General features: G+C 39.7%; 1 protein-coding gene across 4 annotated transcripts in view; it reads right to left on the reverse strand.

Moving 5' to 3' along the window:
• rb (adaptor related protein complex 3 subunit ruby) overlaps positions 1-16,325 on the reverse strand; it is a 196,266-nt gene that overhangs the window by 164,636 nt on the left and 15,305 nt on the right. For 3 of the 4 annotated variants that reach the window (XM_067137184.2, XM_067137185.2, XM_067137186.2), the window contains exon 4: positions 6,401-6,571. In XM_067137184.2, coding sequence (XP_066993285.2) covers positions 6,401-6,571 — 171 coding nt within the window. Of the gene's footprint in view, positions 1-6,400; positions 6,572-16,325 lie in introns of those variants that run through there. The other variant, XM_067137187.2, reaches the window with a different exon arrangement.

The following is a 16,325-nucleotide window of genomic DNA, read 5'->3' on the forward strand; positions in this document are numbered from 1 at the left end:
CTCTCACATGCTCTGCAAGATCTAGGTTATTATTATTCAGGCATAAAACAAGGTTATAAATGATGGACAGCAAGAATAGGTCCATCATAACAGATATAATAATTTAGTGTGTGTTCCATAAAGGTGGCTAACATATCTAGGAAATGAAACAGAAATACTTTAAGAGGGGCTTTTATTTTTGCTTCAAATATTAGAAAAGAATGACACTGTGCTCTTAATATGCAAAATGTTGCTTTATTTTACTGAGAGTAGATTTTTGTTGCTACTGATAAATTCTGTGAATTCAGCTACACAGTATTTTGCTGTATACAGTATAACTCACCACCAAAATCAGAAAACTCTGACACAAAATAAAGGCCTATAAGAGATCAAAGATATTAGAAGATAGAGTTTACTAGTTATCAGAATGAACTCAACAGGAAATTACAAGGCAGGGATCATCTGGTAGCTGACCTTATTCAATAAGTCAATGATTTGGAGCAAACAGTGATTTCTCAAGGAAGATCTACAGAAGATCCATGTTAACAATGATACTGGACAATAAATATTACTTCATAATATAATTTGGTGCTGCTCTACGACATACTTATGGACAAGTTGTATTATGCTATCCAGCTCTGTGTTTTGACTATGTTCCATGTGCACTGTGCTATTGTGATCTATGCCTTATCTTTTATTTTTATTTTTACAATCTGCTTTCCGTCACAACAACACATACAGGTCTTATGGTGACGATGAGATAGGAAAGGGCTAGGAGTGGGAAGGGAAGTGATCATAGCCTTAATTAAAGTACAGACTGGTGTGAAAATGGAAAACCATGGGAAACCATTGTAAGGGTTGCTGATAGTGGGGTTCAAATCCACTATTTCCTGAATGCAAACAGATAGCTACGTGACCTAAACGGCACAGCCAATTGCTCAGTGACCTATGCCTTAGAGTGTACTGTAAGATGCCAAAAAAAAAAAAAAAAAAAAAAGATACCTTAGAACTTGGAATAAAATACCACTGGTGCAGTTCTTGTGAGGCAGACCCTCCAACAAGGGTAGGCAGCATTTGCCGTGCATGAGAAACTGCACGTTATTTTAGTGGAGGATAGTATTGAGTGTGCTGTGAGAGTTGCATGGATGTTGGGAACAATACAAACACCCAATACCCGAGCCAGGGAAACTAACCATTTAAGGTTAAACTCTCCATCCCAGTCGGGAATTGAGCCCAGGGTCCTCTGAACCAAAGACAACTACGCTGACCATTCAGCCATGGAGCTGCACACCGCAAAAGACAGGTGCCGATAAGGCCCATTTCTGAACCTAAGAAGTACTGAAAAAAGAAACAAGGTCGTATTAACATATGATACAGCAGTAGTTATTATGCAGCATTTGTTCTAGAAGGAACAACCAACAATGTGTATGTTTATGTATAATTTATGCTTTGTTTTGATGTGCATAGTTGTAGCCACATATAGCCTACAATGGGATATTTTGCTGCCAGTTATTTTTATGAGCGTACTGTGCAAACACTTGTTACTTGAGATATATTATGATAAAACATATCATGGCAGATTATATACAGTACATATAGAAGTATTGCTCTGCTGCATTGCTGGTGAGAACAAAAAATAATGTAGGTACTGCTGAGTGCTGTACTATGATAGGTCTTCTTTGAACTTGTGGGCAATTACATAGCTAATTCACATTGGAAACAAATGTATCAAATGGTTGTTTGTCACCGATGAGCATCTGAGCGGCCCATAGGACACCATGTGAATAACAGCACTGCAGGTTTGGACAGTAGGAGTGGGCAGATAGTAACTTGTGACATCCTTGTGAAGTCTGTCTTTAAGGATAGTTAATTTATACACTAAAGATGGTACCATCAATGCAAAGTTGGCGCATGAGTGGTAGATTGCTGTGTGCAAAATGCTGCTGTTTAGTGGTCATCATCATCATCGGTTTGCCCTTCCAGCGAGCCGGGTAGGGTGTTTGAAAACGAGCGTCTTCCAAAGTTGCCTATTCAGAAACATTTCATTGTCCAAGACAGATTCCCAATTCCATCCTCTTCTCTCCACGTCTTCCCTCAGTTGGTCCATCCATCTTCTTCTTGGTCTTCCAGCTGGTCTTCTACCTGTTATTCTCTTTTCCAAATAAGCACATGGTAACCTTGTGCTATTCATTCGTTTAACATGCCCAAACCATTTAAGTCTAGATGACCTAAGTCTTTCCTCCATTGATTCATTTAGACCTAGATTAGATCGGATCTCATCATTTTTCACATGATCAAGTCGGGTCTTTTGGAGGGCAGTTCTAAGAAATTTCATTTCACAGGCTTGAATCCTACTATAATCCTTTGATGTTAGTGTGCAGGTTTCCAGAGAATATGTAAGGATAGGAATGAAATATGACTTGTACAGGGTCATTTTTGTTCTTTGTGGGACTTTCTGATCCCATAGTAGGTGTCTAACGATGCTGTAAAAGTTAGAGCCTTTGGTTACTCTGTTTGTTATTTCTCTCTCAGCTCTGTTATTACTAGCGATTACGCTTCCTAAATAACTGAATTGGTGTACTACTTCAACTTGGTGGTCCTGTATTTTTATGTTGCATTCTGTATAATGTCTGCTGATTTTTAATGCTACTGTTTTTGATGGGTTCAATTTCATTCCATAGTCATCAAACTTCTTACACCATGCATTCAGATTATTTTGCACTCCCTCCTCTGTTTCATCCCATATTGCCACATCGTCTGCAAACACCAGAGCCTGAAGATCTTTATTACCTTTTCCTTTTAGTTCCTTTAAAATGGTATCCATAACTGCTATGAATAGAAGTGGTGACAAGGCACTTCCCTGTTGTACTCCTTTGGTTGTATTGAACCATTCAGAGTGACCATCTCCAATTCTGACACAACTTTTACAATTACTATATAGCATTTGGATCTTCCTAATAAGGTACTCTGGTACACCAAGTGGTATTTGTAGTATCAAAAGGCATGTTAACTAAAGAGAATATTTTGGATGCTGCTGCCATCCCACAATGGACTGACAATGGTGAAGAAAACTCAGATTAAGTAATCCACCTCTATTCTTGCAACACTGTAATATTTAGAATTGTCTGCAAACCAAACCTGTATACTGGAGATCGTATTTCTCATCTGAATTCAACATATTTGTCTTGTTAAGCTTCCTGCAAAGATTTTCTGCTCATTTTATTTTCCATGATGTTATGTACCACAGGTAAAAACTGAACAGTCAAACTTTTTGGAACCAAAATCATGCCTAATGGGCACCCACCCTTTTCCTGGAACCACCCTAGAAAAGCTTACAGAAAAGCTACTCAGAATGGCTGCTAGAATTCTCATGTTCTACATTCAAACCACTTTGGTTTCTAAACTCAATGTGCAATTAACATTCACGACAGTAGAGATTGGTACAGAGTCCTTTATGTATTTTCTCAGTTCCACACAATATTATATGAGACAACTAAGAAATAAGGACACAGCAGTTACTTTTATAGACTTCAAGAAAGCATATGATCTTTTAACTTCAAATCCTTTTAATCTTCTCTTATCTACTAATCCTCTTCCTTTATTAACTTATCTTTTCTTTTCACCTCTCCTCTTAAAAAAAACCCCCTACTTTCTGAATTGAACTGTATACTAATATACTACATTGCCACCTGCATTTTTTGGGTCTTCACATTCAAATTTAAACTCATGCCATGTGCTGTCTTTGACTACTTCAATTACGACCTGAATTTTTATCTTCAAGAAATAGCGTACTGTGCATGTACGTTTTTCGTTTGTTTCTGGTATTGCGCTTTTTACCATTTTTCTCTTCACAATTGTTTTTTGCGTCAACGTACATTTTACATAAAATCAGCTTCATGGTCCGTATCGCACTTCAATAGATTCACAATGAAGTATTTATTTATTTTCCACCTAGTCGATACAATGATTGCCTAAGGCAATTTTTATTGGTCAAAAGTGGTACATGTTTCGTATATTATCAACATCTTCAGCCACATAACACAGTTTAGATGAAAAATATAAAATTGACAAAGTAATGCTTTAGAGGAAGTGTCCTTGAACTTTGCACCTTGCTTTTTTTTTTTTTAAAGTGACTTACCTTCTAGTTATGTTAATTTCAAGGACACTTCCTCTAAAGCATTACTTTGTCAATTTTATATTTTTCATCTAAACTGTGTTATGTGGCTGAAGATGTTGATAATATACGAAACATGTACCACTTTTGACCAATAAAAATTGCCTTAGGCAATCATTGTATCGACTAGGTGGAAAATAAATAAATACTTCATTGTGAACGTACATTTTCGCGACCGAAGCAAATACTGGATCATTAAACTATTCATCAAGTTCCCTCGGCGTTTGAAAGCACAGTGCCTGACATTGAATATGTCGCGCTGATCTTCGGGAGCTGGCAAATTACTTCAATTGAGGTACTCGTCTTCGGCTTCTGCACGATTTTTGATCTTCGTATTTGTTGGATTGTGTTGTGACTTTGCGCCTGATAGTGTATGCAAGCTGGCTCATTTAACTGTTCTCCGCTTCTCGCAAACGTTATGAGACAATGCCGAACTTTGCGTGTGCTATGCTGCTGTTCAGAACTTTGCACCTTGCTTTTTTTTTTTTTAAAGTGACTTACCTTCTAGTTCTGAATTTTACAGTGCCTATCCCCATTATTTTATATTGCCTATTCAACTGTTTTTATGTGGACTTGATTTTTAATTTCTTTCTTACCTATGCATTGCTTTTTGCGTTTTATTCGGCTGATGATGACCCGGATTGGGGTCGAAACCGGTACCGCTTCCGCTTACAATTAAATAGGAATGTAACTCTACATTTCATATTTATATCTATTGAATAGGTTGAACTAATTTATTATTTCAATTTAATTATTCCACTGACAGAGAATCCCTAATCGATGTTTTGAAAGAATTCAACTTAGATTCAAAAACTAAAAACATTATACAAGATACATTAACAAACACCTCATGTAAAGTCTGATTCTGTGGATAATTTTCAAAAACGTTTGCAATAAAAACAGGAGTCAGGCAGGGAAATAGGTTGTCACTTTCACTTTTTAACTATGCTCTGGAGAAGGTGATCAGGTCGTGTTCTGTACTGTACGTATTGAACATAACCTAATACATTGAAAGTTTATTTCTAGTACAATGCAGTCGTGAAAACTGGATATTCATTGTAGACTTGTATTTTACAGGAGATAGCCATATACATTCTACGAACGTTAACTACCTTGAACCACGAACTCATTCTACTGTCAATCCTCATTGCGGCCTGAATGTCAATATATACGCCTTTGATTATCTATATTACCCACTCTGAACCCATGGCCAATGTCTAGATCTACAAAATATAAGAAACCACACTGGTTTTTAGTCCAATTTACTCTCCACTACCGATTGCTCCCTCTTTCCTAAAATGCCAATGAACACCTTGCCTAGTAAACTGATCAAAGAAATATCTTGATAGTTGTTGCCAATCAATCCTGTTCCCTTCTTTAGACAGGTACAACTAATAGTTTCGTCTAACTCTATCCCAATTCTTTAATTCTGCTTTCCCTCCATTTCAGCTATTCCCGCTGCTTTATGACACTGTACTTTATTTACCATCCTCTCCACTTCTTGAGAGTAATTTCACATCTATCGTTCTCTCAATAAGCTCTGTTCTTTGGAACTTCAACAGAAAGATTTCCCTTTACGTTGAGAAGATTTTCAAAATATTTCTTCCACCTGTCCAGTGATTCCCTAGGATCCTCAAGTTCTTCCACTCTACTAATTTCCCATCTCCCTTCCTTTATAGGATTCTTTATCACAGTCCTGAACGGTTTCCCTGCTACTTGACCAACAAAATGTTCCCACTTTCTCTAGGACTCAATAATTATTTGTTATGCTCTATTTCAATCATTTACACATACTTCTATCTAAATCAGTTCTTGTTTGAAGCCATTTTTGATACATCGAAAAGTACTGTCGTGCAATTGTCACTGAAGGGGTGAAAAACTGGATCCATTTATGATAAGAAAAAGCTATGTCTGAACGAGGTCTGGCTGATGAGACCCTTCAAGACACTCGAGTCAGAAAAGGAAAATAGTCTGCAAAACCCAACCCAGTAGCTTGTGCATGAACGTAGCATTCTGTGTTCTGGTGTTCAGAGGTCTTAAAATACTCAAGTTTCAAGTGTATCTAGAGAGAGAGAGAGACTGAATTATTTATTGATGATTTACATGCCACTGAGGCTGAAAAGTCCTTTCATGTAGTCTTCTTATAATAAGATAGAGGTTTAAGAACACACTAACAAAATTATTATAATAGAGAGAGTGTTACAGGTATAAGGAAGTAAGATTTTACTGTCAAGTTCAGGTACCTACCTTTAAAGCCCTCTGAAACGTTGAAATGGATAAAAGAGCCAAATCTTGCTGTTCTTCTGCATAGCGAACTAGATAAACATAAACTAATTTTTTCACTTCAATATTCTTCGAAACTACATTCTTGACAACAGCTGGGAAAAGATCTGATGCATCTCGTCCTTTAGCGATCATCTGGAAGTCAAATGAAACATTAAATATGAGACCAAAAATATAGCTATTTTATCAAAAGTAAGTTAAGTGGGATAACTTGAACTCTGTTATACTACTATAAACAATGGCTGAATGACAGCTTGACTGAAGGATCAATGACAGAAAGTTTAAATTGAGAGAACAGGAAAATTTTGACAGTAGTCACTGAATCTCTGTCAAACGTATCAACTAGAATAACCCTCAGATATATGCATGCAAAACTTTTAATCAGAAAATGTAGCTACTGATATAAAACAATTTTTTCAAATTTGGACAAAGGTTTTGTCAATGTGTAAACAAAATGACATTATAAAAAATAACTCCTGGCCATATAATTCAGATGATTCTTAGAATTGCTAATATTACCAAATTCCATGATATGTTTATGAAAAGTGGTGAGGATTTTAAAAAAAAACTTAACTATGATAATTTCATTGTTAGACCAGTATGGAGGATCACAATGAATGAATGAATGAATCAATCAATCAATCAATCAAATCAATAATTGATCTGCATTTATAACTGTTGTCCAGGTGGCAGATTCCCTACCAATTGTTTACTTTGTCTTTTCTTAAAAAATTCCAAAGAACTTGGAAATTTATTGAATATTTCCCTTGAGAAATTATTCCATTTCCTCATTTCTCTCCCTATAAATGAATATTTGCCCCAATTTGTCCTCTTGAATTCCAACTTTATCTTCATATTGATCTTTCCTACCTTTAAAAGATCCACTCCAGCTTATTCGTCTAATAAAGTCATTCCATGCCATTTCTCCACAGAGAGCTCAGATCATCCCACTTACTGTTGATAAATTTTACCATAATAGGTGGCATTATTTATTCCTGTATTGACCCGTCTAAACTTATTAAATACCGGGCGAGTTGGCCGTGCGTGTAGAGGCGCGCGGCTGTGAGCTTGCATCCGGGAGATAGTAGGTTCGAATCCCACTATCGGCAGCCCTGAAAATGGTTTTCCGTGGTTTCCCATTTTCACACCAGGCAAATGCTGGGGCTGTACCTTAATTAAGGCCACGGCCGCTTCCTTCCAACTCCTAGGCCTTTCCTCTCCCATCGTCGCCATAAGACCTATCTGTGTCGGTGCGACGTAAAGCCCCTAGCAAAAAAAAACAACTTATTAAAAGCTATTCGAAATAGTATTTGGATAAATCTGCCTTGTCAATACACTTTCTGTAAATGAAACTATTTATTCATCAAACATGTTTCAAGAACAATAAAGTTCTCTTCATCAGAAAGTCCTGTTGGTCAAGAAACGGTTAAGATGTGTCCTATCATTCTATCTCTTCTTCTGATCAAACTTCGCCAAACTGTTCTCCTAAAAGAACACTAAAAGGCATACAATAAATATACATAAAATAGGATCCAATTTAGTTAGTGTGAGCAAAGCGAAGTGCAGATTCACGTTCTTCTACAGTGAGTTTATATTTGGAGGAATACTGAAGCTTAGGATCAATTACAAACGCCAAAATATGTGATGGCGTGAGTTCTTGACTGTAGCACTTTTGAAATATCTTTGCTGTGGGATGATTGTCTTCGTGTGTTATATTTATAATAATAATAATGTTATTTGTTTTACGTCCCACTAACTACTCTTTTACGGTTTTCGGAGACGCCGAGGTGCCGGAATTTAGTCCCGCAGGAGTTCTTTTACATGCCAGTAAATCTACCGACACGAGGCTGACGTATTTGAACACCTTCAAATACCACCGGACTGAGCCAGGATCGAACCTGCCAAGTTGGGGTCAGAAGGCCAGCGCCTTAACCGTCTGAGCCACTCAGCCCGGCGTGTGTGTGTGTGTTATATTTAGTCTTTTCAAGTTATCTTTCAGAGCTTCCTATAGTTTGACAGCAATCACTCTTGACAAAAGTCAAGTGCTACTGATATAGGCTTTAACATATTTAACAAGTGTAACGAGCTTCCTACAACTGCAAGGAAGAAATTGTTCTGTACCTGCTCATCGCCCTCGTGCACCTGCCATTTTCGCCTTCCAGCTTTAGACTAAGCATGTTGAACATGCATCGGCTTCTTTGATCATGTGACTTGTGACGTCAGCGAACTTTCTTGAAGCCGCTCCATGCTTCCTTTCTTCCAGGACATTCTTTCTGTCCTCCTATAAATACTTGAACTGTTTTCCTCACTAGTCAGAGGATGAGCTTGATTGCGCTAGCGAGAACACGAACGTGTCTCTCACTCCGCTGTCCCTCTCCTCGCCAGGCGAACTGTACTTCTTAAGTGCAAGCCAGGCAACTGTACTTATTAGTACTATTCCGAAGGAGCATTTGTCTAAGCTGAGCACTTTTCAGTGCTCGCTTTTCTCTTTCAGGAGGACCATGCTGGAGAAACCACTCATGCCGGAGAGACCGGTGGACTGCGACTGAGCCATCCAGGGACTACAAGAGGTGCTGAGCTCAAAGGTTGTCCCCGCCCCAGATGTTAGACTCCCGGCGCTGATGGTGTATTGCCGGTGGGGCCAGGAGGCCTACTGGGAAATGCTCCGCATACTCGATGTTCTAACTACGATTGCGGAGTCCTCCGGACAGGAGTCGATCATGGAGCTCATCGGCGAGGTGATCCCTGGCTGGGCGGTCATCATCCGCCCTAGGGACGCGGACCGCCTCATGATCTACGAGAAGCTGGCGTCCACCTTTTTTCAGGTTGTCCGGCTACCAGGACTCAGGGAGCACCTGGACGCCTCAGGCTACAAGGAGGCAGCCACCCAGACGGAGCCGAGGATGATGACGGCGCCCCCAAGCGCCACGACGGCGCAAACTCAGTTGGACCGCTGTACTTCACGAAGTACATGCAGACCAACAAGGCCGCCAACCAGGAACGTTGACCACCGGCCAAGGAGAAGTGGACGCAGACCCAGGCCCACCAGGAGGGGCCGGTAACCCGGGCGCAAACCAGGAAAGCACCCGCGACGGTGGACGGCAGCACAGCAGTGGAGAAGGACGCCCCCTGGCGTTCTGAGGCTGCTGTCCAGGCCCAGCCTGACAGCATGTCTGTCGAACTGCAGACCTCGATGCGCGCCCCACAGGACAGGGAACGCAGTCGAGTTTTAGCACCAACCGACGCCACGACCGCCAGCCAGGGAAAGGAAGAAGACGGCGATGCAGCGGAGCCAGCTGCTACTCTAGAGTCGCCAGGCCGGGAGGAGGGTCATCAGGAAGAGGCCTCCTCCCCTGCTGAGAAGAGATCCCCGGGAAGAAGACGACGCCACCCCAGGACCAGGAGGAAGCAGACGCTGGCCCACCAGGAGAGGGCTGCCCAGCCGCAACCCAGGACTGCTGCCAGAACAGCAGTCTACAGAGGAGCAAATCAGGAGAGGACCTCAGCGGGTAGCGGCAGTCAGGTGAGATTGAAACATCCCCCTCAGCAGCTCCTGCAGTGTTTCCGCTGTCTGAGGTGGGGCCACCGGCAGGAGAGGTGTGGGCTCCAAGTGAAGTGCAACCAATGTGGGGGTGATCACCACTACACGGCCTGCGCAACACTTAAGGAGGCACCGGTGTGCGCCAACTGCGCGGTGTGCCACCCGGCCTCCCATCGCAGTTGCCCGGTCTACCGGGCCATGGTGCGGGCAGAGAGGAAGGAGGCCCGGCGTCATGACCCACTCCCTTCCAGAAGGCCCCCGCCTCGGTGGGCTTGGCCTTATTCTCCGGGATCGGAGACTGGGTACGATGGACCCCAAGGAGGTGGTGCTGTGCGGCGGACCCTAGTGGTACTCGACGCATGGCTCCGCTAGTCACGGCAGTGTCCAGACGGACTGATCCCCTGGCAGATGGAACGGCGAGACTATGGTTCATGGCTACCCGGTGCATGATACCTCTTCTCAACTAACACTACCACTGGACCTTTTTCCAGCCCACATCCTTGCATGTGCTATCACAAGATGTCAGGTTTTACATGTAAGCTATTTCTCTTTCTGCCTATGTGGTTTTCCCCTGACCCTTCAACACCACACCTTAACAGTACCTAACCAATACAAACTCTTGCCGTGGTAGCGAGTATAACTCGGAAACTGGCAGATACTCCTTGTATCACTTCCCACTCTTCCCTGCTCTCTCTTTCTTCTTAGAAATTAATAGCATGTCAGAGGCCATGTAGATTGAGCCGATGGTCACGGCGGGGGAGCGGGTTACGGGAACCCCCCCGTAAAAAAAAAAAATCTCACTAGTCAGTCCAGCTTCGATTGCGGTCTGGTGTGGAGGGCCTCCAACAGTAGTGCGTGTTTCTGCACATACCCTTTTAATTCTGACCATCTGGAATTCATCATAGTGTGATGCTTGTGAGTTAAAAACTTATGTTTAATTGAGCATTGAACGTGGGGAGTTTGTCCCCGTTTTGTCCTTCAGGCCTTAACTGGAACTTTATCCATTTCTTTATTATATACTAGATGATGTACCTGTGCTTCGCTACGGGATTCTCAGAAAGACTGACTTTGTGGTTTTCCTAACTGAAATCAACATAGGTCATTACAAAAATGTAAGTAGGAATGTAGCGATTAAAAGCAATGCTATCATATAAAATACTCGATCAAATGGAAAGTCGCACGTTTTATCACTTTTAACGAACAGTGTTGCGGTTAGATTGCAGTGCCAATCTAATAGTTCAAAGTTCCAGAGCTGGGATGACCAGGCCTCAGATTGCCATGAACACTCATCTGCCATTATTCCGCTAAATATGCACACTGTTCATTCCCATCAGTGCCTCAGAGTAGGGGTTGAATAGCCCGAATGCTATGATGATCCAGTGTGTTACATACCAGTAGTATCAGAAAATTTATAAACCAGGAGAATGGCATGCTAAAGAAGAAAGTTATCTAACTCCCCAGCTACTTCCCATCAATATTCAGGCAGGATGTTACACTCTGTACGACTGGGCAATTTGACCGTGTGGTTAGTGGTGCGCAGCTGTGAGCTTGCATCCGAGAGATAGTGGATTCGAACCCCACTGTCGGCAGCGCTGAAGATGGTATTCCATGGTTTCCCACTTTCACACCAGTCAAATGCTGGGCCTAATCAAATAAAAAATACTCTGTATGCAGCAGTAATCCTATCTACTGGAGATGAGGGGAAACAGAAGACACAAAGCACATCACGACAAACAATGATCAATGTAACGTTATTGTTGATCAATGTTATGAGCTTTCTATATTGTAGGCCTACACATTTAGTTTTCTTTCGACTCTGTGATTTGTAAAATATTTTATGCCGTAAACTGTAGTTTCGTATTCTCCGACAATACATACCCATTTTCATTAAATACTGTTTATCCATTTTCTCGTTACTCAGCGCTGATATGGACTTAGTAACAAAAATCCAAATTCATGAATATCTTTGTGATCATAGCCAGTACGGTAACAATGTATAAGACATGAATAATAGGAAATTTAATACTATACAACCTTAGTTATATAGCATTCATCGATTACACCACTAATAAATATTTGAGAATTACATTTTAGACCTTCCCCTAAACTACCATTTTACTCAGCGTGAATAAAATAATTTACAGCCTAGACTATAGCGACTTATTTCCTGACTTTGCATACCGATTTTCATCAAGATAGGACTACTAATGACAACAATATTTGAGAATTAATTTTTAGACCTTCCCCTAAACTACCATTTTTCTCAGCGTGAATACAATTATTGACAGCCTAGATTGTAGAAATTTATTCCCCAACTTTGCATACCCATTTTCTTTAAAATACGACCACTAATAACATAAATAGTTGAGAATTCAATTTTAGGCCTTCCCCTAAACTACCATTTCACTCAGCGTGAGTAAAATGATTTATTGCCTAGATTGTAGAGGCTTATCCCCCAACTTCACATACCGATTTTCATTAAATTCTCTTCAGCCGTTTTCTCGTGATGCGTGTACATACATACAGACAGACAGACAGACGGACAGAAATTACGGAAAAGTAAAAAGTGCATTTTCTTGTTACTATGGACATGACCGATACAGAAATACCATTATTTTCAAATTCTGAGCAATGTACAGACAAAACTCTTATTTTATATATATATATATATATATATATATAGATTACGTCCACTTATCAATTGTGAGAACTAAATCGTCAATTTGTTCAAAAATTAATTTTGTGGGAGACACAGTGCGCAAACATGTGGTCAAGGACTTGTGTTTTACTTCACTTCATCAAATTCTAAGCAATGAACTGTGCTCCGCCGCATCCTTTATATTCAAATTGAAATAAACGTAGATGCAGGATTCGACCTCCCTCTCCCGACTTCCCCCTTACACGCTCCCTACTTGTTCTTTTGAGGTAATTTCTTTTTATTAGGCATCTCCACTGGAAGGATATGTTTTTAACTTGTCTGTGTTGCTATTATTGTGGCCGATTTAGTAGATCGTGTGATCTCCGTTGTTAACATTCAATTCTAATATCAACATACTGTATTCTGTTCTTTCAAGTTTCTGGATGTTTGTTATTGCCTGTTCGATTCAAAATACATGTTATCTATTGTTTGTTGAAATTTGTTTATAATTCCTTTTTTGGTTCCTTTATATTCATTCAAGCTCTGTACCTACCACAAACTCCTCTGGGTTTCCAGCACTTTCCTCGCACTCTGCTAGTTCAATACGGATCCCCCTTTGAAATGATAGAGCATGATGCATTCATGCACCTATGATATGTGTGTTTGAAAGTATTGTCTCTGAAAACATCTACTGAACTTACTTTACTCGATAAAAATTCTATCTTACGCTTGTTATTATGTAACAAAATGGTAACGGTTATGTAACACAAGTCTTCTGCATTACTTGAGCATCACTCACTTTTTGAAATAGAGTTATGAATTTTGTCTCTGTTCTCACAAATTTTCATGAATGCAGGCCAATTTTTTATATATGCAGTGAGACAATCTTCAAGAGTGTTCCATCTCACATCTTGCAGTAATATTAAGGACTGTCCACCTTCATTGTTGAATTTACCATTAGCAAAATGATTATAAAAGTATTTTACAATTTCTACATGTTCTTTCACATATGGAGCATTTTTTTATAATCTCGAGATAAAAGGTTCAAAATATGGGCAGAAATTAAGTCTTTGTGATTCTTAAGACCATCTCTCAATTTTAACATATTACTTGCATTATCAGTAACAATATTTCTAACATTACATCTAAACATATAAGATCCTTTTCCTCCCTACACTAGACCCCGACAATAGTCCCATTATTACACTCTCCAAGGGACTGTGGTTTAAACGTGTAATAAGCAGGACAGCGCTATAGACAGAAAATTATTTGCGATGTGGAAAAATAATTGGGAAACTATTTCAATAAAGGATTTTATTATTGTTGCATTATTGCTACAACTTTTCACAAATCCACAGGTATTTCAGTCATATAATCTGAAGTGTGTAGGTAACCTGATATATCAATTGTGTCGTGTAAGTTCAAATCACCAGCCTTTGTGGTCACTGTCCCACAAATTACTGGCTCATTATGAATATTTAACTAGTCATCTAAACTCATACAAACAGTTTTGGAAACATTCATCTTGTTCTTCAAGAAGGGGTCCAGCAACATCCCTGCTTGAGGGAAGACAGTAACCAGGCCAAAAGATCTGTGTTAACTTGATTAATTCTGGGTGCTGTGTGCATCGAAATGAAGTATTTATTTAATTAAAATTTTTAACTACTTGCTTGTCCAGTAGGCTATATCTTTCTGTTCAGCAGTTGTTTTGACAAAAAAAGGAGCTGAGCCGACTTCGAGTAATGTTTTGTGTTGAATTATATTACCAGATTCCATTTCTTCTGCAACTGAAAATCTTCTCAGCTTCGCTGCTGATGGTGTTTTGCACATTTTATTACAATTATACCGGCACTATATACATACCTACTTTTATTCTATGACTTGTAAATTGTAATGATGCACAGAAGAACAGAATATGGGAATTTTTTTTCAGTATTCCGATATAATGCATGTCCACCCTTTAGTCCTGTTGGCTGATACAGGATCGGGAATGAGGTGACATGAAATAATATGGCATGTTTTTATGGCTGGATGCTTTGACTGATGTCAACCTCAGTTGAGGATCTAATGAACATTAAATGAACGATGGTGAATGAAATCAGATAAGGCTGTAGCCAATGATTAAGAACTTTCCTGGCAATTGCCTGGAAGTGTAAAAATGGGGAAACCATAGAAAACCATTCTCAGGACAGCCAAAGGTGGCATTCGAATCCACCCATCTCCCAAATGCAGAGTTTGGTTCCATAGTCCTAGTACATTAACATTCATGGCCACTCAGCTCGGTCCAATATTCTAATCTAATATTAAATCATTATTTAACATCCTACTTAAGTTACTGGAAAAAAAAAGAGCAAGTACCTGTCACAATCAATCAATCAATCAATCAATCAATCAATCAATCAATCAATCAATCAATCAATCAATCAATCAATCAATCAATCAATCAAAATACATCTTAATTAACTTATTCAAACTTACTTTCATTAAGTGGTGTTTGTTCTTCAGAATCAGAAAAAAAATCACAATTTTTATCTTCCTGAATTCTTGCATTTCAGAAAATGAGATTCCTCTTTTTTTTTCTTTCTTTTTCTTTAACTATTTACTTTACATCGCACCAACACAGTTAGGTCATATGGCAGTGATGGGATAGGAAAGGCCTAAGAGTGAGAATAAACCGGCCATGGCCTTAAGGTACAGCTCCCAGCATTTGCCTGGTGTGAAAATGGGAAACCATGGAAAACCATCTTCACGGCTGCTGACAGTAGGGTTTGAACCCACTATCTCCCAGATGCAAACTCTCAGCTGCGCGACCCTAACTGCACGGCCAACTCGCCTGGTAAAGATGAGATTCATCCTTGCTACTAAACCTTACATTTCTAAACTATGCCACTGTTTGTTGAAAGTTTTATAAAAAAAACTCCCCATACAAGATCCTTTTTGTCCCTACATTGGACTCCAACAATAGTCTCTAAATACAGTAGAACCCCATTATTACGCTCTCCAACGGACTGTGGTTTAACGTGTAATAAGCAGGACAGCACTATAGACAGGAAATTATTTGTGAGGTGGGAAAACAATTGGGAAACTATTTCAATAATGTATTTTACTGCATTATTGCTACAGCACACCCGTTATGGTTCATTACTGCAGTTCCAATGCAAAATGCAAATTTTATCTCACTTCCTATTAAAAAAGTCTTTGATGTTTGAGTGTGTGTACTACTGCTGTGAATGATTACATTTTCTATGTGGTTTAAATAGCTGTTCACATCACTTGATACGTTGCTAGGAATAACAGTGATCATGTGATTTTGGAGCAGATTGATTGCTCTGAGGGCTTCATTCCCCATGGGGACATTTTCATTTGCAGATTCTAATGTTGCTAGACCATTGTTAACTGACACACAATCTTCCAAGTTAACATCATCTAACTTCTCCCATACAGCAACCCAATTCTCGTCATTATCAGTTGTCACAGAGGCCTTTGTTTCACAAGGTGTTACACCATGTCCCTAAAAAAAAAAAAAAATTTAAAAAGGCAAATTAACCCCTGGCGGAAAAAAAAAAATGTATGCAGAAACTGAAAATACACAGGCTGTTTCATGTCAACTGACCAGATCTGGAATGGGATGAATGAAGCCCATAACTAGCACTGAGGAAAGGAATTGTTCTAACCGGTGAGGCCTGTTGCACTTCAGGGCAATGATTAAC

Source organism: Anabrus simplex, chromosome 1 (genome assembly GCF_040414725.1).
Source record: "Anabrus simplex isolate iqAnaSimp1 chromosome 1, ASM4041472v1, whole genome shotgun sequence".
NCBI lineage: Eukaryota > Metazoa > Arthropoda > Insecta > Orthoptera > Tettigoniidae > Anabrus > Anabrus simplex.